The 24,604-nt window shown below is 54.6% G+C and overlaps 1 protein-coding gene across 2 annotated transcripts in view; it reads left to right on the plus strand.

The window, feature by feature from the left end:
* PKP1 (plakophilin 1) overlaps positions 1–24,604 on the plus strand; it is a 52,105-nt gene that overhangs the window by 18,619 nt on the left and 8,882 nt on the right. For both annotated transcript variants that reach the window (XR_005195584.1, XM_017499421.2), the window contains exons 3-12: positions 8,602–8,996; positions 12,091–12,235; positions 13,139–13,346; positions 14,161–14,338; positions 15,722–15,836; positions 17,409–17,564; positions 18,419–18,595; positions 19,801–19,954; positions 20,296–20,482; positions 21,106–21,190. Coding sequence is in view for 1 of the 2 variants with exons in the window: in XM_017499421.2 (XP_017354910.1) it covers positions 8,602–8,996; positions 12,091–12,235; positions 13,139–13,346; positions 14,161–14,338; positions 15,722–15,836; positions 17,409–17,564; positions 18,419–18,595; positions 19,801–19,954; positions 20,296–20,482; positions 21,106–21,190 (1,800 nt within the window). In the remaining variant the exon portion in view is untranslated. The remainder of the gene's footprint in view (positions 1–8,601; positions 8,997–12,090; positions 12,236–13,138; positions 13,347–14,160; positions 14,339–15,721; positions 15,837–17,408; positions 17,565–18,418; positions 18,596–19,800; positions 19,955–20,295; positions 20,483–21,105; positions 21,191–24,604) is intronic.

Raw genomic sequence — 24,604 nt, forward strand, 5'->3', positions numbered from 1 at the left:
ACCTGAGGTCGGGAGATCGAGACCAGCCTGGCCAACATGGTGAAACCCCATCTCTACAAAAATACATAAATTAGCTGGATGTGGTGGCGTGCACCTGTAATACCAGCTACTTGGGAGGCTGAGGCAGGAGGCAGAGGTTGCAGTGAGCCGAGATTGTGCCATTGCACTCCGGACTGGGCAACAGGAGTGAAACTCTGTTTCAAAAAAAAAAAAAAAAAAGGAACTTCCCACAGTTGGCCCAAAGAAGAAGGGCTGGCACCTCCTGTGTCTAGAACCCTTGGGGATGGGATCTTCCAGGAGTCGGGTCCAGCAACTGGCCAGAGATGCTAGTTTCTGTAGAGGCCCCCCAGCTACAAAGCCTCTTTGCCATGTAGGCTTCTGTTTGTGTCACCAGACTCTGGTAGCAGAGTGGCTGGAGGACAATCACTGTAAGAGACACCAAAGACCCGAGTCCTGGCTTAGGGCCTGCCCCATCTTAGCTGTGTGGGCTTGACCAGCCTAAAGTTCTCCGACCTTAATATGCTCACAAAGAGAACAAAGCTGCTCCTCTCTGCCCTGCTGCCTCATTGGCCAGGCGGGAGAGCATCACGAGATGATGAACAGGGAAGCCCTTTGCACACTGGTGTGGAAGCACCACACTGGTGATGGCGCTCAGGATATGCTCCAGGAACTTCCAAAGACCTTCCTTACCGGAGTCCACTTTTGGCAAAGTGATGTGTGTCCCATGTGGGCAGGTGGGGAGTGCCTACAGAAGTGTGTGTGTGCATGTGTGTGAGCGTGCGTGCCTACACGCTCATCTTCCACAAGTGAGAGCTATTACCCAAGCACTGAAGGGCCCAGCCAAGTGTCTCTCCCTTCATGTAAAATTCTTGGCTAACAGGCCAGACATAGTGGCTCACACCTGTAATCTCAGCACTCTGGGAGGCTGAGGCAGGAAGATAGCTTAAGGCCAGAAGTTCAAGACCAGCCTGGGCAACACAGGGAGACCCCGTCTCACAAGAAAATTTAAAAATCAGCTGGGCTTGGTGGTGTGCACCTGTGGTCCCATCTGCTCGAGAGGCTGAGGTGGGAGGATCACTTGAGCCCAGGAGGTCAAGGCTGCAGTGAGCCATGATTGCACCACTGCACTTCAGCCTAGGCTACAGAGCTGTCTCAAACAAGCAAACAACCAAAAACCTTTAGCTAACCAGCAGGAGTAGGTTCTTTCCACTGTTAGGTCTCCAGGGAGCTTTTTTCTGGGCCAGGTCAGCACCTGCCCTTCGAGGCGCTGCCACCTCCCAGCCTTTGGCCCTCCTCTTCCTAGGGCTGGGAAGCACCTCCTGGTCCAGTGCGTGGAGTGGCTCTGGGGCCAGCCAGCCTTCCCTCCAACCTCCCAGTATAGGGTGGGGGAAATCTGGCCTAGTGGGTTCTTCCTGACCCTTAAATGTGCTCTTCCGGGGTGCTGGCCCATCATCCAGGACTCCAGGAGTTATTTCATATCAGGGTGCCCCCCTCGGCTTTCCCTCTTCATGATGAACCATCGCTGGGACAGTGGAACCAGCCTCTGGGTTTGAAAGCCAGAAGCTGTGATCTCAGAACACAAGGCCTTGCTTTCGGCTTGCCTGGGGCCGTGGAAGGGAGACGGCTGACAGCCAGGGGTCTTCCACCACTCAGGCCTATGAGATCTGCGTCTGAAGTGGCAAACACCTGTCAGGGGTTTCCCTGCCTAAAGGAAACAGAGATGTCTGTGTAGGAAACTTTAGGTTGTCATGTCCACACCCATCCTACCAGTGTTAGGAGCTGACAAAAACCTACTTCTCAGGTGTCGAGGGGGAAAGGTAAAAAAGGAGCATTTCGGAAAACCTGCTTTTTCCCACAGTGCAGCAAATAGGCAGGGAGCGGGAGGTGGAGACGGAGCTGGTGCAGGGGCTGGTACAGCTGCGTGTTGATGGATCACCAGGTGTCAGCTAGGTGCCAGGCTGCACAAGTGCATGTCGCCCCCACAGCAGGCTCCAGGAACCACCATGGACCTGACCTCTGCAGGCAGGCTTAGAGCCTGGGGCCCAAGAGGCTAAGATGCCTTCTTTACCCCAGAATTGTGGCCTCACTGGAGAAGGCATTTTCTTGAAGGACCCACAGGCTACAGAGTTTTATGGGTTACTCTGCTTGGGCTTTAGTTATCCAGATACTTGAGAAAGCTGTCCTCAGTTATCCGTAGACATTTGTTAACACTGGCCTGATTGAAGTGTGCTCACTCTTTCTGCTTTTCAAAGCTAATAAGGGACACCATTATTAACCAGATCTCTGGGAAAGTCTCTACTCTGAGGATAGGCATCAACACTTCTTTTGTGTTTTTTTTAACATTTAAAAAATTCAGGTGGCAACGTGCGCCCACACTGGGCATCACACTGTTTCTGGTTTCTGCTGTGCCTTCTCTCAGTGGACACTTAGCGACTTCAATTCAGTAGCACTTAGCAAGTGCCTTCTGGAGTTGTCGCCTGGGTGGGCCCTGCTGGTCTCGGGGTGCTGGTGATGGCACTTGGGTGTAGCTCCTTCTGCCTTTGAGGTCTCACAGTGAGGCACACCCACCACACCTCCTCCAAGGCCAAACGGGATTGTTCTGTGTTCAGACGTCAGGGCCTCTGAGTAGTGGGGCTGCTCTGCCCAAAGCAGTGCGTCAGGAAAAGAAAGGAGGGTCAGCCCAGGGTGGAGCCCCCTGCTTCTCAGAGAAGGAGCCATGCCCAGAGGAGCCAGGAGGCAGGGATCAACACTCCCCCTGCTGAAGTTCCATCTTTTGTGACTCAGGCCCCCGTGGCTCCCATGCTGACTCAGACTGCTGAATAAGCAGCCACCCCTGCCCCTCTGGGAAGATTCTCGACTGCCTGGAGCCCTGTATGCCCTGTCCTCGCCAGCCTTGCTGGGAGAGCACCTGTGCTCTCCAAACTCCTAGAGAGGGTGAGGGCAGAGCCACTGAGCCACATGCGGAGGTGCACCTTGCGACGGGTCAGCTCTGCCCACTCCCCCGGTCCTGACTGAAATCCCAGCAATATGAACAAGTGTCGCTACATGCCTACGACGTGAGAGCCCCTCATCTGGGCATTGAGTGGGGAGTGGGAGGTACTAGGCAAGTGGCAAATGGAACCTGTCCTTGAAAGGCGTCTAATCAAGTTTCTTTCTCGAGCGAGCCCTCACCAGGCCCGAGAGGGACGAGGACTCCGTGAAACTGTGTGTGCACTCACTTTCATGAAAAGGGCCTTGGGAGATCATGCTGCTGAAGATGGCACTGCTGGGTGTGGGACTTGGCAGGCAGACCAGGGTGTGTCTCGCTGGAGAACTGGTTTGGCCAACCCCGCCCTGCTGGCAGAAGCTTCGTTTCAAAATGGGCTAATAGCTGGGGACATAGACACTCTTTTCATCTTGTCCTGCCAGGCACATACTCAGCTGCCAAGGAGTCCAGCAGCTTCTGTTTGTCCAGCTAGAGCTGGATAGAATTCTCTGGGCTCAACCACCCAGCTGCTTTGCTCAAGTCAAGGGGTAAAGGGAAGCCTTCTGGACGTCACAGCCGGACTCCATCCTGTTCACCCACACAGGCTGCCTCACCCTGCCTAGCACGGCCCTACCTCCCGCCAGCACACTTTGCTCATGGGGCCTCCTCTCTCCTCTGTGCCCAGGAGGCCGTGGGAACTCCAGTGCCAGTCAGCATCCTGAATCTCCATCCGCAACACAAATTCTCAGTCACGTCTGCCTTTCACTGAGCACTTGCTGTGAGCTCAGCCCTGTTTCAGGCCCAATTAAGGGCATCCGACAGAAGCCGATGTTAGCAACTAGAAAACAAACAAGACCATAGGCCCCTGGCTGTAAGGGCAAAGAATTCCAACTCTGGTCGTTATGGAGACAGGGCTGGGTTAGAACAGGCCTTTTGGAGATGACAGGTTGAGGAGAGGCCTTGGAGAAATGTAGGATTTGGTAGGAGGCGGGTGAGGAAAAGCTGTGCAGGGTCGGGGGAGCATCTGAACAGAAGCAGGGAGCCTAGGATGTGGCTGAGGTCACCGAGCAGCTTATGCTGGTGTGCTGGGGAGGGAAGAGATGGCTGGGCAGGCAGGGTGGGCGGGCTGAGGAGTTTGTCTGGTAAGGAGCAGAGACACTGTGGGTTCTCTAACGTGGCACCGGCTGGTGAAAGCTTTGCCTGAGGAAGGTGGAGTGAGGGCATCGCAAGGCAGGGACCAGAGCCCTGGGGGCTGGGCAGGGGCAGTGGGAGGCGCTGGGGTGGCCTAGTGGTAAGCGGATGAGAGCAGGGGCCAGAGCCTGGGCAGTAGGGGTGCAAAAGGAGGGAGTCAGTAAGGACTCTCGAAGGAAGGACAGGAGGATGCCATCTCTTTCTGAATGGTTACTTGCTGCCCTGTCCGGTGACCCTGGGCTATCAGGAGCCTTTCCAGCTTTGGGGCCACTCCAGAGTGAGTGGCTCTCTCAAGGGTCAGCTGGTCACATTCAGTACTTTGAGGCCCTGGATCTGGGGCTTGTATTGCTTCACTGTGGCCCAGTCACCCTCTGGGACTGTCTCCTTGCCTATAAAGGAGGGGTTGGCCTTCCAGAGTTTCCTGACTTAATGAGGGACAGGAAGAGAGGGGCACTTTCAGTGTGGGGTTAAAAACACCCCACTTCTCCAAGCAGGAAGCAGAGCAGGGACTGACTGGGGGACTCCTAGCTAAAAGCAGCTTCTCCTGGCCCACCTCAAACTGTGTGACCCCTCAAAAGCCCCACTGGTCTCCCAAGTGAAGAAACATGTCTCTTGGGATGCTGTGAATTTCTGCCTGGCTGTCCAGGCTAGCCTGCTGTCTGGCAGGGTCATCAACTCTGCTCCCAGGAAATTGAGTTTCCAGCCTCTGGAATGCTCTGATCCACAGACTATCCCACCTGAGGCTGGAGTTTCCCAAGGAAGCGTGGGATAACCAGACAAGAGGTTGAGTGTGTGTCACTGCCCTTTGTATTCGAAGAGCAGGATGCTGCCAGCAGATCACTATCTGAATGTGGGGTTGTGGCTGGGAGAACAGGCATTGGTAGTGAAGCTCTCCCACCTGCGGCGGGCACACGTGCACTGCCCGGGCATCCTATTCTGGCTGCAGCTGCTCGCTCGGGACCTGGAAGACAGTGTTTGGAAATGTGTGGGGCATTTTGCAATGACTGTGAGGCGTTACTGGCATTTAAAGCCTGGAGGTTGGGGCACTAAACACCTGGGATGCTTGGGACAGCCTGTACAAAGAAGAGCTGTTCTGCCTCAGATGCCAACAGCACCCACGTAAAGAAAACACTGCACCGTCCGTCATAAAGCCTGGCTTCACCCGAGGTGCTGCATCTGGGCAGACCATGTTCCTCCACTTTTCTGAGACATATTTAGGCCTGTTCTGTGTCTGTGGGGTGAGACCAGCATGGAGCGCTGATACGGGTGCCTACCCCGGGCTGTCTTGGCTTCCTGGGTTCATCCTCCCTCTTATGACATCTGGTAGGTATGCCATGGGTGACATGAAGTCTCTCCTTTAGGAGCCGTGTCCTAAGGCAGCCAGCCTGTGCCCAGTCTAAGAGTCAGAGGGATACGGATGTCCCTACTGAGCAAACACTCATGTCATGGACTGTCCTAGGTGCTTTACAAACAGTAGTTCATTGGATTCTCCCAGCAACCTTCTATGTTGGGCATAGTTATACCAGTTTTACAGATGGAAAAACTGAGGCACGTTGGGCTTAAGTAACTTGCCCAAGGCCATCCACTGGGCAACTGACAAGGCCAGGTCAGGTTGGCTCCAGAGTCTGTGTTCTTGACACTGGGGTCTTCCTCCACTTTGCAGGCCTCAGCCCAGTGAGCTGGAGGACGCACGCGGAGTCCCCCGCAGTTGCTGCCATTTCAGCCTTCGCTGCAGGCTTCAGCCAGGTCCCAGGCCATTTGTGCAGGGAGAGCTGGTGGCAGTTTGCCTCCTTGTGCCTTGAAGGGAATCCAGGCCTTCTCCTGGTACGTGGGGAGGATGGGGTTTGACTTAGAGGAGGCTTTACTCCTGCTTGTCAAAGTGACAGCAAAGGGCCATGATGACGAGAGAGCATCGCACCCAGCTGTCCTCAAGCAGCACAGCCCACCAGCACCATGACACTAGGAGCTGGGGTGAGGTTCCCAGGAATGGGTGATGCCACTGGGGTACAGCTGATGGTGGGAGGCTGGGAAATGCAGTCCCACAGGGACATCCCTGCCTCCCACACCTTGCCCACTCCCCTGTGGGTGCAGCCAGTGCCCATTCTCTGTGGGCAGCCCACCCTTGCTGAGACTTGGCAAGGCTACTGGCTGCTCCTTTTCCCAGCACAGGAAAGCAAAGTCCAAAGCCTCTGTGAGGCTCAGTCAGCATGATCACATCTTTGCTGGGTTTGGGCCAGGATGAGTGTTTGGGCTTCTCATCAGGTGTCTAAGATGACGTCCAGGCGTGTCATCTACGGAGAACAAGCGTGCTGCTTGTTGAGTTTCCATTTAAGGCTTAGCCAGCCCTTTGCCCTTTGGCGATGCTGGGCTTCCCCTTCCGTGCTGCCATCCACCACCTTCCTTCCCCTGAGAGGAGAATGGAGGGTGTGGCCATTTGTAAAGGTTTTCATGGCATAGTTTGCCTGTAATCTGCAAGACACGCATTGCATGCCCAGATGCTTAGAAAATTGTCCAGCTCGTCTCCCCACGCCTTGTGCTTGTCCATCTGTGCCTCTCCCAACAACCAGACACCGATTCTCTTTGGGGTAGGTTGGTTTGACCCAGTTTGGGGAAGAAAACTGTGCCTGCCTGAGTGCACAGCTGGGTGTGTGGGTGAAGGGTGTGTGGGAGCAGGCCATTGGCAAGGTTAACAGTCTGTGGCTTCTGGGTTTTGGACGCAACTTCTGACTGGTGGTTTGACACCCAGTCTTTCTGGGAGCTCAAGCCATGGGAGGTTCCTGCTGGCTATGACTCCCTGCAGAGATGAAAAAGGACCAGGTAGAGTGCCAGCCCCTCCCCAGCCTTGTGTGGCCAGATCTGGTGTGGAAGGGAATTACCCAGTTGCCTAATGACCTCCCCTATGCACATACTCTCCTCTCTCTCTCTCTCTCTCTCTCTCTCTCTCTCTCTCTTTCTCAGGGAGGGGCAGGGGTAGGCGGGCAGGCCCTGGGTTGCTCGGTTTGGCCCTGGCCCATCCCAGCAAAGGTGAGTCCCAAGTCAGCACCTGTGTGGAGACATTTTTATCAGACCCGATGTTGATCCTCTACTCTGAGAACAAGTTGGAGCAGGCCAGACCCACCGGCTTGCGAGCTCCTGGGAAAGTCCTCCTTGGGCAGTTCTGTTCCGGAACTAATTCCCACCAAGCCTCCAGCCTCACTGGCTCCTCCCAGGGAGGCTGACTCCCCACTTGGGCTCACACAGAGCCCCTGAGGCACCTCACTGTCCGTCGTATGTTTTTGTGGTGGAGTGAGCCTCTGCCCACTTTTCTCCACTGCCAGCCTGAGGACAAAGTCCAGGGGGCGCTCCTGCAGCCCCAGGCCTGCCTCCACGTGTGACCTTGGACCCCTAGCTCACAGTCCCTTGTGCAAGGGCCTAGGGAGCAGAACTGTTGTCCTTCTTTGGCCTTTGAAGTGACCTGTTACAATTTGCTTCTTGCCCTGGCAGAGGAGAGTCAAGATGAAGAGCTTAGCAGAAAAGAACAATAGTAAACCGTTCTGGCCAAAATAGAAATTTCCCTATGCCGAGTTTAAGGGCCAACGAAGGCTGGCTGTGTGGGAAGTTGCTGGCGTCTGGGAATGGCACAGGGCTTGGAGACTCAGGCTCAGGTCCGGGTTTTGCCCTTTCCTCACTGATTAAACTAGAAGGCCCCTCTTCTCTGGCCCTCCAACTCCTTCTTCTGAACTGTACCATGTGGGACCAGATCAGGGTCTGTCAGACTTTTTTGACAGCAACTCAGTAAGAAATGTATCACACGTTGCAACCCAGTACCCACACACTGCTTCACAAAACAACCACTTTACTACCTGCATTGCTGATATTTTATATTCCAGGCTATATTATTCTGTTCCCTCTTTTTTAAAATGATGGTCACAGTCTTCTAAATTGATTTTTCTTTTCTTTTCTTTTTTTTGGAGACTGAGTCCCGCTCTGTCACCCAGGCTGGAGTGCAGTGGCGTGATCTCAGCTCACTGTAACCTCCGCCTTCCAGGTTCAAGCGATTCTCGTGCCTCAGCCTCCCAAGTAGCTGGGACTACAGGCACATGCCACCATCCCCAGCTAACTTTTCTTTGTATATTTAGGAGAGACAGCATTTCACCATGTTGGCCAGGATGGTCTCAATCTCCTGACCTTGTGATCCACTCACCTCAGCCTCCCAAAGTGCTGGGATTACAGGCACAAGCCACCGTGCCCAGCCCCTAAATTTATTTTATAATCCATAATGGGTCACAGCCTGTAGTTGAAAAAATAATATATTAGATGATGGCTCAGGTTCCTTCCACACCAAACATTCTGGGATCCTATGAGCATTATGATGGGGGCTGGGGAGGGCTGTATCTCATGGCCCGCTGGGTCCAGAATCCCCATTTAGGAGCCTTGACCAAGGTTTTCTCCCTTTCCCCGGCCAGATCTACAATGGAACCCTCAAACGGGAGCCTGACAACAGGCGCTTCAGCTCCTACAGCCAGATGGAGAACTGGAGCCGGCACTACCCGCGGGGCAGCTGTAACACCACCGGCGCAGGCAGCGACATCTGCTTCATGCAGAAAATCAAGGCGAGTCGCAGTGAGCCTGACCTCTACTGTGACCCACGGGGCACCCTGCGCAAGGGCACGCTGGGCAGCAAGGGCCACAAGACCACCCAGAACCGCTACAGCTTTTACAGCACCTGCAGCGGCCAGAAGGCCGTGAAGAAGTGCCCTGTGCGCCCGCCCTCCTGTGCCTCCAAGCAGGACCCCGTGTATGTCCCGCCCATCTCCTGCAACAAGGACCTGTCCTTCAGCCATTCCAGGGCCAGCTCCAAGTGAGTGCTGCTAGGCTGGGCTGGGCAGCCAGGAGGGTCAGGTGGGACACAAACCCTTAGCCAGGCTGCTGCACCTTGCAAAGGGCTCCTGGGATGCCAGGAGAGGCATAGCCTCTGTCACTGGGGAGTGCATTGTCCCCAGGATCATGGGCTCCCTGATGGGGAGAACCTGGCCCAATGAGCCCCTGACCTCAAGAAGTTTTTAGTGTGAAGGTGAAACAGAACCCAGACACAGACTGTGTGGGTTTTAAAGCTCACTGTTCAAGGGAGGCTAATTAGAGAAGGTTAGCCAGGCTGATGGTTCTTAAAGTGTGCTCCTCCAACCAGCAACATCAGCATCGCCCAGGAATTTGTTAGAAATGCTCATTGTGGGAACCCACCCAGACCTACTGTCTCAGAAACACTGGGAGAGGGGCTGGCAATGCACATTTTAACAAGCCCTCCAGTGATTCTGATTACACTAGAGTTCGAGAACCTCTGATCTTAGGCGTGTAAATTTCAGAATATCCATGTTCTGAAAGAACAAAGAAATGCACCCTGATATGGACGATGGGAATCGAATGGCTTCTAGGTTATAAGACAGGTAAATCCGAAGGACAAATAGGAAGAATAGACATGAAAAACTGAGGGACACGGCCTGGGTGTGGTGGCTCACGCCTGCAGTCGCAGTAGTTTGGGAGGCTGAGGCAGCAGGGGGTGGGGGACACTTGAGCTCAGGAGTTTGAGACCAGCTTGGGCAACGTGGGGAAACCCTGTCTAAAAAAAAAAAAAAAAATTAGCCAAGCGTGGCTGGCAGGTGCCTGTAGTCCCAGCTACTCAGGAGACTGAGACAAGAGAATCACTAAGCCCAGGAAGTGAAGTTTGCAGTGAGCCGAGATGGCGCCACTGCACTCCAGCCTGGTGACAGTGAGACCCTGTCTCAAAGAAAAAAACCTAAGGGACTTCATGTGGCTTCATGATCTAGTGCTACAGAACAGAGTACAGCCTCTGTGCAGAGATGTTGATGGCCATCACCCAGAAGGAAGGAAGGAGACCAATGGGGTGCCCCGTTAGGAGCCATAGACGCATAGGTGTCCTGAGTGACACTGAGCTTGCTCTTCAGGGCTGGGGGCTCCCTGAACCTTTAAACTGTCCTTCATCGCCACCTACTGCTTATTGTTATTTATTTATTTGGCAAATATTTGCTGAGCATCTAGTACATGCCAGGCTCTTTGGCAAGTGCAGGGAACACAGCCATGACAGGGACAACCCAGGGCTGTCCTGGAGCTACACAAGGAACTCCTTTTCAGAGAGCCTCAGGAGCTTTGCATTCTTCATCTTTAACCCTCGCCACCTCAGCAAGGCAGGCGTGAGTATTCTTGAGGAGAAAACAAGGCACAGAGATGTTAAGTAGCTAGTCCAAAGACACACAGCTGACTCTACATCCTGTGCTCCCCTCTGCCAGTACCACCCTGTTCTGAAAATAAGCAGAACCCCGTTAGAGAGCTAGACCTTTCTTAACTACTTGAAGGCTGTAAGGCGCATTTGGGGTGATTTGGAGGAGAACTAAGAAACCTCTCTCTCTTGGAGGCTGATCAGGGCAGCCTCTGGCTTCAGCTCATTGCCCCAACCAGAGGCCCTAAGTGGAGGTTCTAGGTGAGATATGGAAGGGATGAGTGTCAACCCATCTGGGGATAACATTTTGCTGATGAATGCAGGGTGACGTTCTCTCCGTGTGGGCATCAGTACAGCTAACTTAGTCCCAGAGAGCTCTGCACCTTGGGTGTTTTTCTTAGAACTGAAGATGGGTTGCTACAGCTAGAATCCTAGAATCGTGAGTGTTTATTGAGCACCAGGTATGTCAGATCATGAGGAGAAGGCTCCCTATCTGAACGCTGGATACAGCCAGTCACCACCCTGTGACTCTGCACCAGGGAGGCTGCAGAGGTTCTTAGAAGACACGTTTCCCTTCCCTGGGAGGGCTTCACAGAGGTGGGCTTCAGCAGGGCCAGTGGTGTGCCTTGAGGCATCCCTGAGACCTGGCCAAGGTACAGTGAAGGGGATAGTCCTGCTGGAGCAGACCCTGGGTAGGGGCTGGGGAATGTTCAAGGGGCATAGTGGAGCTGGGTGATTAGGTTAACATGTATGAAATTTCTGGTTTTGTGGCTCAAAAAATGGTTGAATATAGACATTTCCTATGATTCAAACTCATACCTGCCCTTGGATATCAGGCTTAACAGTTTACACATAAACCTGAAGTATGGAGAAGCCACTGATGGTTTCTGAGCTGGAGAACAACACAGTGAACAGGGTTTTAGGGAGACTTATTGGGTAAAAGGGTATAAAACGTTGGATGGGGAAGCTTGAGAAGAAAGCCAATTATGGGAGTCTCTTGCTGCCATTAAAGTAATCAAAATCAGGAAATTGGTGGCTATAAGAATGGGAAGAAAGGATAGATGTGAAAATGTTTGTGTAAGAGCCAGCTGGACTTGGGGATGGATAGATGAATGGATGGATGGATGGATGGTTGGATGGATGGTAGATGGATGGATGGATGGATGGACGGTTGGATGGATGGTGGATAGATGGATGGTTGGATGGATGGATGGATGGTGGATAGATGGATGGTTGGATGGATGATTGGATGGATGGATGGTGGATGGATGTATGGATGGATGGATGATTGGATGGATGGATGGTGGATGGATGGATGGATGGTAGATGGATGGATGGTGGATGGGCTCATGGCCATTGTCTTCCATTTTCCTAATACAGGCAAAAACAAGAGAGGTGGCAACGTGGGTGGGAAGCTTCGCCTCAGGGAACAGGGAGGAAAATTTCCCCAGTGCAGAGAAAATATACTTGCTTGGACATTGACTGTGACCAGGGGCTCACTATTCTCATGTGGGGAAAATCCAATGGATGTAGCCTTCCCTCCTCTGGAGGAGAGGAGCCGTTCCCAGGGTGTTCTCCAAGTGGCCCTGGGCTGCCTTGTTTGGGCTTTCCAGAGGGTGGATGAGGCTATGTCAGCTTAGTGTGCCAGGAGGAACTCTGAGCCCCCTCACCAGAGCTCCCAGCCCACCCTGTAACCATCCCCACTGCCCATTCTTCACAGGATCTGCAGTGAGGACATCGAGTGCAGTGGGCTGACCATCCCCAAGGCTGTGCAGTACCTGAGCTCCCAGGATGAGAAGTTCCAGGCCATTGGGGCCTATTACATCCAGCATACCTGCTTCCAGGATGAATCTGCCAAGCAACAGGTAGCTGGCTGCACACTTTCCTCCTTAGTGGGCCTGCGCAAGGCCTGGATGTGTCGGCCTGACTGTGCTTTTAGAGATGGGTTGGGGGATCTGCAGTTGGCTCCTTCTTGCCCTGCCCAGCTGCAAGGGGCCTTCACATTGCCCAAGGTTAGAGCTGTGTGTTGTAACCTTTTGCAGAGCAAAGCCCTCTGTTTGAGTGGACATTAGGCAGCGGACATTTCCTCCGCTGGTCATGGAAGAGACGCTTCAATGCCAATCATGGGTTCAACAGAAATCCCCTTTCTCAAATCCCGCCGAAGAATATGACTGCTCCCCACCTCTCAACTCCTGCCCTCCCACCTGCCTCCTCTCTCCCACTCCCCTTCTGTCTTCAGGCATCTTACGGTGGAAAACAGGGCCCGTTGATGCCTCCAAAGCTTTGCTGGCAGGAGGGACACTATAGGGCCCTGCAGTTCAGCCCAAGGATGTAGTGTCATAAATCTGTTTCCCAGAGTCCCAGATAAGTTTGCATCCGCTTCTGCTGTAGGAGAGAGTTCCCATGAGAGAGTTTCCCTTTTGTCTGTGTTCTGCTTGAGGGTTTTGAAATATATTTATATCCACTTTCTTATTGGGTCCTCACCACCATTCTCCAGAGGAGGAAAGCAGGGCTCAGGAAACAGGAGGCACCCTAGCTGAGGGTCTCCCAACTAGGATATGGGAGCTAGGATCTGAATCCAGGCCTTTCCGTTCACAATCTGGGTCAGTTATCATGACCTCACATTGCTTATTTATTTTGGTTGATTTGAATCTTTCTGAACTGATAGATTTTTTTTTGGTCTGAAAAAAAAATCAGCTTTGAGTATAGAATGACCAGATCAACCTCAGCTCCCTTGACCAGGTGGTGTGGCGACTCTCTCCCGGCAGGTCTATCAGCTGGGAGGCATCTGCAAGCTGGTGGACCTCCTCCGCAGCCCCAACCAGAACGTCCAGCAGGCTGCGGCGGGGGCCCTGCGCAACCTGGTGTTCAGGAGCACCACCAACAAGCTGGAGACACGGAGGCAGAATGGGATCCGCGAGGCCGTCAGCCTCCTGAGGAGAACCGGGAACACGGAGATCCAGAAGCAGCTGACCGGTAGGACACCACGGCTACGGAGAGCCACGGTGGGGGCTGTGCAAGGCCGCTGGCTGTGGGGTCAGGCTGGGGTGCAAGCCAGTCCCTCCAGGCTGGGACAAGACACAGCAGGCAGATTTGGCCTGGGGCTAATATCCTGAGAGTTTAGTGACACTGGCCTTGGCCCGATTAGGGGTGTCCAGAGGGTGAGCCTGGGTGGTGTGCACACACACAAGGGGTCACCACCTTTTAGAGGTTGGAGAGCAAGAGTGGGAAGGCTGGTGTCCAGGCGAGATCATGTTCCACAAGCCCTGGGGTTCGCAGGTGATGGAGAGAAAGGCTGAGGGGGAAGAGGTTAACGGGTCTTAAGCACCTACCCTGCGTTCAAGAAATATGGTAAGCACTCGAGGTTGGGGGCACAAGAGGAAGAAGTCACGGACTGGGAAGATCAGACCATGTACAGAGTAACAATGGATAAGTGTTTCTGGAATGACTTTCAGATGGAAAAGAGAGCATTAGAAGAGCCCAAGTGCTAAAATTTGTACTAAAAACCACTGATCAATCAAACGTTTTTTGATCACTTTCCACATGCGTAGTTTTGGCCTTGACAGAGAACTCTGAGATGTTCCCTGACCTCAAAGAACCTGCAGTCTGGTTGGGACAGTGAGAAACGGCCGCGTGGAACAGTCAGACAAGAGGCTCTGTAAACCAGGCCTACCTGGAAGGTGGCGTTTCAGTGGGGTCCATTTGCTAGAGTCCAGGCTGGTGCCGTTACCTTGATCCCTAGGGCTTCCTGAGCCTGGCACAAGTTGGGCTGATGGTCTCTGATCCCCAGGGCTGCTCTGGAACCTGTCTTCCACCGACGAGCTGAAGGAGGAGCTCATTGCCGACGCCCTGCCTGTTCTGGCCGACCGTGTCATCATTCCCTTCTCTGGCTGGTGCGATGGCAACAGCAACATGTCCCGGGATGTGGTGGACCCTGAGGTCTTCTTCAATGCCACGGGCTGCTTGAGGTGAGAGAGGAGGACACATGGGGCCTTTTTGTCCCAGTCTTGGGCCCTTCCCCAGGTGCCCCCATTTCAGCCAACGTTCAGCCAGCGCATAGAACAAACATAATAGACAAGCCAGCACTGGCTCTTCTGGGCAGGCTCCAGGACACAGGGGCTCAGGCCCTCTTAACGTCCCTGGATCTGGATAAGGCTCAGGACCCTACCACCCACTTTGAGAGAATGCAGCGGACACTAGTCAGGAATCCGTGAGTGGAAATGCCTGGATCTGAATATCCAAACTGGTTCAACCATTTCCCTCCTCCTCCCCTTGAAAAAATGCATTTCTTGTGCTATCTTGAAGAGTGTTCTTTTATTCAAAAGTCTACCGATTGGTTGCCAATGAGTCACTTCCCGGCTGTGGTGTTAAAACCGTTTGCCGTGTGCATTGGCACGAAGATGGCACTGCTTTGGCCAAAGTTTTCTAAGTTCCTTACCAGGGTGTGGCAGCTGGTGGAAGGGCTTGTTCTAGAAGTGGAGGTTTACAAGCTGGTGGGAGGGGTGGCTTGGAGCCCTGGAGCAGGACCCCTTTTAGGGTCCCAACTTGCTCTAATGGGGTTTGTCTTCCCCAAATCCTGAGAACCACCCCCACCCCAGGATGGTAGGTGTAGCTGGCATGTGCCTCTGTGTCTCAACTTGTGCTTCTCCCTGCCAGCCTCAGCAGCAGCCCCCAGGAAGCAGAGAGGCTGGGGAGATGAAAACCCAGGGTAATTAAGAGTTTTATGGGGCTGAAGTTCCACTGTAGCCACACCCCACCTGCACCAGGCTGATGAGCCCAGATTGCTTGGAACGAGCCTACTGCTAGGGGCAGAACACAGCTTGCATGGAGAGGGAGCTTCTGGTGCCCAGCCTGGCCACCCGCAGCCCCACTTCTGATCCAGCATCAGCAGGGCGTCTTCCTGCCCCACAGAAAGACAGGGCATGCAGGAGCTTCCAGCTCTTGTTCCACAAAGGGCCACTAGTAGCAGGTGTGAGCCTTGGGCTGCAGCTGCAGAGGGGCCATTGCCAGTTATAAAGTTACTGGGCAGAGCAAAGGGAGAGAAGAACTGAATGCAAATGAGACCTCATTTCAGCCTCAGCCAGGGCCAGACAGAATTGGCTAAATGGTTTCTCTTTCCTTCCTTTTTCTTCATCTTTTCTTCTCTTCATTCCTTTCCTCTCTTTCCTCTTCTTCCTTCTGCCTACCACGACCTCCAATCTCCACCTCGTCATCTCCTCTCTGCTCTCCCCTCCCCTGCCTGTCCCCCACCACACTCTTGTCCCCACCTTCCCTGTTCTTTCTTCCCCTTTTCTCTGCCCTCTCCCACCCTCTGTCCTCTCCCCCCTCCCACCCTCTGTCCTCTCCCCCAGGAACCTGAGCTCAGCCGATGCAGGCCGCCAGACCATGCGTAACTACTCAGGGCTCATTGATTCCCTCATGGCCTATGTCCAGAACTGTGTGGCGGCCAGCCGCTGCGATGACAAGGTGAGTGCACCCCCTGGTGGCACCCTGAGCCCCAGGTCAGCCCACTATGTTTTCTGGGTGCCTTTGAGGCCTGGCCCAGTGACAAGACAGGAGCACAGGGTCAGGGGTGGTAGAAGGGGCACCTGGCTGCAGGGCCTAGTGGTGGCTACAGGGATGGGCTCTGGGGACAGCATGCCCATGCAAATCCAATCTCCCACACTTAGAAGCGGAGTGGATGCAGCTGCCTCCTAATCTCTGTTTCCCAGTTCACTCTTCACTCTCATGGAAATGGTTGTGATCATATCAACCTCAAGGATTGCCTGAAGGACTTGATTAGTTAATAAACAAAGCACGAAGAGGGCCTGGCACAGAGGGAGCTCCCAGTGAGTGTCTGCTGGCTGTGCTGGCATTGGCGCTGCCAAGCCTTGCCCCGCAGCCCCAAGGAGTCCACATTGGTGCTCCCAGGGCTTAGTGTCCTCCGAGACAAGGCTCCTTCTGCCACTGCTGTCTTCCCTCTGCCTCCCAGAAAAGCCATTGGCAGAGTCACCTTCCTGCCTTCTCTAGACTTCTGGACACACAGCACAGACAAACAGAAAGAAAAACAAGCGCGGAAGGGCAGATAAACAGAAGGCTGATATGTCCCCACCACGGCAGACAGTGGCTCAGCGGACAGGTCCAGCAGGCCCCAGATCACCAGGGCACTGGCTGGGCATCACAGCACCTCATTCTCAGCACAGTTTCCCTGAGGAGGGATTTTTATCTCCTGCTCCCCTCACTGGAAGCAACAGCTCTGGGTCACTATGAGTCAGCTTCTAGACTAAGCCAAGCGTCCAAGAGCCTTGTCAGTGGGCCGCTCAGCCTGGTTCCAACGGGCAAGATGCTTTTCTGCTGTGGGCGCAACATCCCCAGGACCTGTACGCCCCGGAAGTCAGATTCCCTTAGATCCCAGCAAGGCCCAGACATTAGGGAGGGTAAATATGCTGCTCCCAAACCCTAGTCTTGGAGGTTTGCCAAAGGAAACTGACAACATTCTGGGCCCGGCTGCCATGATGAAGCCCTGGCTGTTGTTTGTGTGGAGTTAGCACCGCTGACATTGACAGCCGAGGACTGGTCATGGGAAGAGGGAATGGTGGGGACACTAGATGGCTTTGGCATCTAGAGGCATGGGGCTTCTTCTGGAGGAGTTTGTTCTGGGAGGAAAGACGCATTCTTCAGTATCCCAGTCTGCCCATGGGCATGTTGTCATAGGAGTCCTACCGCACGCTAGGTCCCGTGAAAAGTACTTTCTCTGTATCATATTTCCAACAGCCTAGTGAAGTGGATGACTGTAGTCCCATTTGACAGCTGAGAAAGCTGAGGCCCAGAGAAGCGAGGCTGGTCAAGTTAACGCAGGCAGGAAATAGCAGATTCAAACTCAGGTCCCAGAGGTGGCCCTGGGAGACTTTCCACGCTGAAAGTGTGTTGGGTACCTGGGTTCATCTCTCCCGATGCAGCCCAGGTGCCTCTGCTCTCTTGTTAGTTAGGGTAGGTGGCAGGCCAGGAGCCTATCAGGCTGGGTGGAGGCTCAGGCCCCTGCCTCTGCTTGGTCCCCAGTCTGTGGAAAACTGCATGTGTGTCCTGCACAACCTCTCCTACCGCCTGGACGCTGAGGTGCCCACCCGCTACCGCCAACTGGAGTACAACGCCCGTAACACCTACACCGAGAAATCCTCCACTGGCTGCTTCAGCAACAAGAGTGACAAGATGATGGTGAGTACAGCATCGGCAGGGCCGGGGCCTGCCCATCGAGCACCCACCAGGTGCCGCCGCTTCATCTGCCCTTTCCACTGGGCCCTCCTGGGGCCTGAAGCCAGCCCTAAGGGCCAGGCCCAGGCCGAAGCCTTGGCTGGGGCTCATGTTGCACTCCGGGCACTGGGTAGAGGCCATTCATCTTGCACAGCGGGGAATCTGTTCCTGGAAGTATAGGGGCTAGACCACCTTAGAGGTCAGAAACTCAAGCCCTCTGTTTGCAGGCCTTGGTCTTTCTTACTGTATAATGGGTCAAGTCTCCCCCATCTTCTCCCTTACCCTTGAGGATTTGAGGGAAGCCAGAACTCTCACCCTTTCTGGCCTTGGTTCCCACCATCTCCTGAGCCCTCCCAGGTTTCCCCAGAAGCAGAAGCCTGCCAGGGAGGGGTGGTCAGGCCTCCTTCACTGGACTCCGCTGTGGAATCCAGGACCACCCCCGTTGGTCCAGGGTGGGTTAGTCTGGAAGGGGAGGAAGCATCATGACGGGAGAGCCCAAAGCAGCCCCACGTATCTGGAAGCTTTGGGTCGAGGCTGTCCTGGAGCACAGTTCCCAGGATGCTAGGATGCCCTCTTCTCCCACACCCTGGGAAATCTGGAGGACCGTGGCCCATTCCTGCAGCCCATGAAGCTGCTGCAGGGCACAGAGCAAAGGGGTGCCGTGGGGCAGTCCTAGGCTCCCTGCCTCTGCAGGCAGGTCCTCAGCTCGCCCTATCTGGAACTACGACCCTGAGGCTGGGGGATGGGGACAGAGTGCCTGGGTTGTGTCCTTTCATGAGACTCCTCACTGACCCCACTGACCTGCTCTCCATCCTCAGAACAACAACTTTGACTGCCCCCTGCCCGAGGAAGAGACCAACCCCAAGGGCAGTGGCTGGTTGTACCATTCAGACGCCATCCGCACCTATCTGAACCTCATGGGCAAGAGCAAGAAAGATGCCACCCTGGAGGCCTGTGCGGGTGCCCTGCAGAACCTGACAGCCAGCAAGGGGCTGGTAAGTGGGGCTGCACCTTCTCTCCCGCAGCACCCTCGTCCTCCAGCCACTGCTCCCTGCTTTTTCCCCCACCCTGACCCCTGGCTTCGGAGCTTCCTATGAGCAGAGTGCCTGGCATATGCTGAGCTCTGGGCTGGGCACTGGGGAAATGCCCCTGCCCTTTGGGAGCTGCTGGGGGGCACAGATTGGGTGGGCCCACTGAGGGTGGATTCTGTCCATGCCCACAGTCCTCTTGGCCACATGGTTCTTGGCTCCAGGGGCTCTGCCTGGGGTCAGGGAGAGGGGAGGAGAGGGTGTTCATGGCAAAAGGAGTCTTCCATTTGTTGAACTGACAAAGGTGGAAAAAGAGGGTTTAGGGTGCAAGCAGGCCCAGAGAAGATGTGACAGAATGCGTATAGATGTTGGGTTGGGGGGCACAGTGGTATGGGGCGGAGCCAGAGGAAACCTATTTGCAATCGGGAAGAGTGGAGATGGGCCAGGCGGCCCCCTGTTCTTCAGCTTTACTTAGGGCGAGGGAGCTGAGCAGCAACAGCTCTAGAGTGAACCAAGGGCAGAAAACGTCCCCAGCTGTGAGGAAGGAGGCTTGGCAGCTCCGAGAACGCCAAGCCCACCTGGACCTGTTACACCCAGGGCAGCCGTGTTGCTTAGAGGCCTGGACGACTGGCCTACCTCTGAGGGACCCCAGTTCTGTCTCCATGGGGGCCTAGACCCTCTCTTAGCCCTCTTTTCTCAGGCAAGCCCTCAACAAATATGTTGTGCTCTAGAGAGGTAGGGAGGTTGGAAGAAGATGGCCAGATGTTTAGCTGGCGCACTCTTGGCCGTATAGTTTCATACGGGCAGGTAACGCTGGGAGATGTCACGGGCACAGCGTGAGACTGGGGTGAGAGCAGCGTCGGACGCTTGGGGTAGTCTAGAAGCTGACTCTGGGTCACTATGAGTAGGGGAAATGAGACCCCCCCTCTCTCCATCCATCTAGGCTGGGGGCTGATCCGGGAGACGGGATCAGGGCAGGAAAGGGGAGGTGCGTGTTAGCCTGGGTTTCTGTAGTTGCCCACATGTGAACAGATCTTTGCGTCTGCCAGTGCTTCCAAGGTGAACAAGAAAGTGTTCTGGGATGTCTGCCTTTGGGATTCCTTGCCCCTTTCTGCCTGCCGTGGTGCCTGGGAAGCCACAGGCTAGCTCCTCACCCGCTCCTCCTCTCTTAGATGTCCAGTGGCATGAGCCAGTTGATTGGGCTGAAGGAAAAGGGCCTGCCGCAAATTGCCCGCCTCCTGCAGTCTGGCAACTCTGATGTGGTGCGGTCTGGAGCCTCCCTCCTGAGCAACATGTCCCGCCACCCTGTGCTGCACAGAGTGATGGGTAAGACCCTCCATCTCCTCCCCCTCCAGCCAGGACACGGCAGGCTCCCTATAACTCAAAGCCTGTTGGAAGGTCACCCTTTAAGCTACTCCCTCAGATGAGCATTCCAGGAAAGGAAGCTGGCCAAAGGCAGGTGTGGAGACAGGAGGGGGCCTGTCACCTAAGGCCTGGGAGCAGATTTGCAAAGGCCCTCTCTGGGTCTCTGAGCCCTGAGTTGGAGCTGGCAGGAAGCCCTGAAGGCCACCTGGCTCAGAGCCTGGCAGAAGGCTATCCAAGAGTATGGCCCCAGAGGGAGCCCCTCACCCATCCTGACCTTGGGCCCCAACTCCTTCCTCTCCCAGGGAACCAGGTGTTCTCGGAGGTGACCAGGCTCCTCACCAGCCACACTGGCAACACCAGCAACTCCGAAGACATCTTGTCCTCGGCCTGCTACACCGTGAGGAACCTGATGGCCTCACAGCCACAGCTGGCCAGGCAGTACTTCTCCAGCAGCATGCTCAACAACGTCATCAACCTGTGCCGCAGCAGGTGGGCGGGGTGCCCCCACGGGCTGGGCCCCAGCCGGAGCCCCTCCTCACCCTGCATAGCAGGAGGCAGTCCCATAGGTCTCCATGGAGCAGGGGAAGCACTCAGGGCAGGGGGAGCTGGCGAGGGGCGAGGCTTGAATGGAGGAGAAGTTCCAGAAGCGGAGAGTTCGCGGAGCGAAGGGTCCAGCATCCAGTCCTCCAGGCTGCACAGAGGGAAGAGGCAACACACTTGCCGCGGGGGGACTCGGGGGCACAGGGTCCTCAGAGGGCCAGCAAGAGGTGTGGGGCAGCAGGTCCAACTGCAGAGGGCCTTTATCCTGCTCTGCAGGGCTCCCTCTCCCCAAGACAAGCACTGGGGACTGGAGTGGAAGAACACTACCACTTCCTGGCCCCTGAGGAGAGTCCTGGGGTGCTCTAGGTGGGCAGGGGCATGGGGTTGTGCCCAGTGCATAGGGTGACCAGGCTCACCACACCCCAATGGGGCTCCTCTCTTTTGCACACCTGAGGCCTCCTATGAGGCTTCCCCTGTGTCCAGGCCCTGGCCATGGGGGTGGGAGGGAAGAGGGTGTTCCTTCTCATGCCTCCTGGAATCTCATCTCACAACTGCGCTTCTCACCTGCCCAGCGCCTCACCCAAGGCTGCAGAAGCTGCCCGACTTCTCCTGTCTGACATGTGGTCCAGCAAGGAACTGCAGGGTGTCCTCAGACAGGTAAGAGCCCAGGACATCTTCCTCTTCTGAGTTCTTCCTGCACATGAGCGGAGTGCCTGGCATATGCTGGGCTCTGGGCTGGGCACTGGAGGAACACCCCTGCCCTTCGGGACGGTCTGACAAACAAAGACACATCTATATGAAAATGAGTGTGATAAACATTCATCAAGTCTGTAGGCTCTGGGATCTGCGAGGCATGCTGAGAACATGGAGGGCAGAGGAAACCAAGGAAATGTGTGAGAGGCCTAGGGTGGGATCCTTTAGGGGCGAACTGAAAAGCAGAGTGGACAAAAAGCACACAAGCCATTTGAGAGCATGGTATGTGCTCTAGCTAGAAGAATAGGTTGGGGCTAGATTACAAAACCCTTTTAATTTCAGACTGAAGAGCTTGGACTTGTACCTTTGGCCCCAGGGGCCATTCGAAGTTTTGAATAGAGGGTCTCATGATCAAAGCAGCACTAGAAAGACTAATCCCACACTGTGAGCAAGGCAGGGTGGGCTGAGAAGCCTGCAGGCTGCTGTCCTTGTCTGTAATTGAAAGAGAACACTTGAATGATCTGAAGTCCAACCAAACTACACAGACTGACTTCAGCCCTGACAAAAGCCCTCACAGGACCCTGCTGTGAATGTGGATGCTGTGGTGGGAGGAGCCCACCTCCGTTCTCTGCTGCCAGTGAACATCTGTTTGTAATCTGCATGTCTTGCAGATTATAGGCAAAATAGGCCACAAAAGCCTTTACAAATGGCCACACCCTCCATTCTCCTCTCAGAGGAGGAAAGGTGGCAGATGGCAACATGGAGGGGGAAGCCCAGCATCGCCAAAGGGCAAAGGGCCCACTAAGCCTTATGTAGAAACGCATGGTCTTCCCCGGGGTAGACCACAGACCAATCAAGATCAACACTAAGGTTGAATCCTGCATAGGCCTGTGGCAACTCTGGAGTGAGGGGAATTAAGGTAATAAAGAACATCCCTTACATTCTCTTCTTCAGCATCATTCCATAGCTATATTTCTATTCCACAGTTGTGGTTAAATACAAGTTAAATACACGTTGTCCTGTGGTGACACTGGCCTCCTCTCTGTCCTCAACCCCTCCCCACCTAGCCAGGTACAGAGTCCTCTAGGGTATAAGGTCTTGTTGTATGACATCTTCACATGGCCCCTTCTTTCCCATTCCTCGGTGATGAGGATGGACATAAAGCACAGGAGGCAGAAGAAACAGTAGTGGGGCTGATGAGGCTGCAACTTTTAGCTTGGAGGCTGTGGTTATATTCACAAAGACAGATCAGATGGGGACGCTGAGAAGGCTTTGACGTGGGAGTAAGAGGGGTCCCAATTTGGAGAGGTTGGGTTTGGAAGACTTGGGTGGGTGTCTAGGCTCTAGGTAGTGTGGGGCCTGGCAGAGGGGCCAGAGCTGCCATATAGAGTGGAGCTTTGGTTAGGCAGGCAAAGCCGTGAGAACAGGTGAGACCACAATGGGATGTATGTGTATGGAAAAGTCTTGAGGGACAGGACAGAAATATGCAGACCATCCACTGGGGACAAGGAGGAGGAAGCTGTGCAGGAGGAACTGCACAGGGTGCCAGAAGGGGCTGAAGACCTGGTAAGAAGAGAAAGCTCAAAGGAAGTCAGGGCAGCAGTTCCCAGCACTACTGAGAGGACCAGGGGATGGACACCGGGAAAGGCCCTGGATCGGGTGCTTCAGAAGTCTCTAGAGCCCTCCAGGAGCCCTGCTGACCAAGCAAGGGGAGCCCCATGGGGCCTGCTGCAGCGGGCGGGGCAGCGGGTGGGGATGGATGGGGAGGTGCTCAGAGGAGATGCTGCTCACTGCAATTTGGCCTGGAGAAAAAGGAGCGAAAGAGTGGGTAAAAAGAGATCTGTTTAAAGACAGAGGGGACCCAAGCATCTCTGTCATGGGAGGAAAGGGAGTTGGCAGACAAGGGAGAAGGACAGGGATGGAGGACACGGAAACCTGGGGACCGGTTGAGCGGCCTGGGGCAGAAGGAGGCATAGCTCTTCCTCCAGCACAGCAGGGCACAATAGGGAGGCCAGGAACCCATGGTGACCAAAGATGGCTGGGGAAACCTGAAGGTCACAGCAAAGAGTGGCCCTTGTTCTCCATGTGACAATCTAGGCTTCCTTTCTACCAGCACTGCAGTGAGGGTGGGCTTGGCAAATGCAGCTGCCAGGTAGACAAAGGGAGATAGAGAGGCAGGTGAGGAGGACCAGTGAGAGCCTCCTTCCACCGTGTGATGGTGGTCCAAAGCACTGAGCCTACCCCAAAGCACAAACAGAGCCCGCCCCTGGCCTAAGACACACACAGAATCCACTGACATCACCCTCCGTGGGAATTCCCTTTGGGAGCCAGCATCCCCTTTGAGTCACCAGTCCTCCCTCCAGCTGCGTTTGACAACAGCCTTGGGCATCATCTAGTTGGTGCTTCTGTTCCCAAAGTGACTTCACATCCGCCACGCATTGAGTTGTCACAAGCACAGGTGAGACAGGCCACATGGCTTGTGTCCATTTTGCTGAATGGGAATCAGGGTCCAAGGAGTTTGTCTTGATTCAGTGAGTCAGGGCAGGAGCCGAGCTCGACAGGAATGAGCATGCAAATCTGCAGAGGAAAAACAGCATCACGTAATACATGCTTAAAGGCGGCTGGCGCAGGGCTTCAAACGAGCTGCTCTTTCGGATCCCCTGTGCCATCTCCCCCCCTGTTCCCACAGGTCGGTGATGGCTGGCTTGGCTCTCAGAGCTCAGGGCTGGCAGCAGGACCCTCTTCTCCAGGGCACCTGAGTCTATTGCTGCATTCACATTATGCTGTGAATTCACTTGGAAGCATGTATTGAGCACCTGCTGTATGCTAGGAGGAATAACAGGAACAAGACTCACTCTCCACTCAGTAGCCACTCAGGGGCTAGTGGGGCTGGAGGTGGAGAACAGACAAGTAAACAGAACCTTCCAGCACAGCAGCTTCTCACCAGTGCTAGCCCCTGCTCCTGTGTTTGAGAAACACTGGGCATGTCCTTTCTGCCCAAGAGGTCTTGTCAGAGTTGTTAAAAAAAAGAAAAAAAAAAAGGCCAGGCGCGGTGTCTCACGCCTATAATCCCAACACTTTGGAGGGCCGAGGTAGGTGGATCACGAGGTCAAGAGACCAAGACCATCCTGGTCAACATGGTGAAACCCCATCTCTACTAAAAATACAAAAATTAGTTGGGCATGGTGGCGCATGCCTGTAGTCCCAGCTACTCAGGAGGCTGAGGCAGGAGAATTGCTTGAACCCAGGAGGCGGAGGTTGCAGTGAGCCAAGATCATGCCATTGCACTCCAGCCTGGGTAACAAGAGCGAAACTCTGTCTCAAACAAAAAAAAGACAGAGATGGTCAGAGGGAAGAACAACAGACAACTTCTCTGAT

This window comes from Cebus imitator, unplaced genomic scaffold, assembly GCF_001604975.1.
Source record: "Cebus imitator isolate Cc_AM_T3 unplaced genomic scaffold, Cebus_imitator-1.0 Scaffold257, whole genome shotgun sequence".
Classification (NCBI taxonomy): Eukaryota; Metazoa; Chordata; class Mammalia; order Primates; family Cebidae; genus Cebus; species Cebus imitator.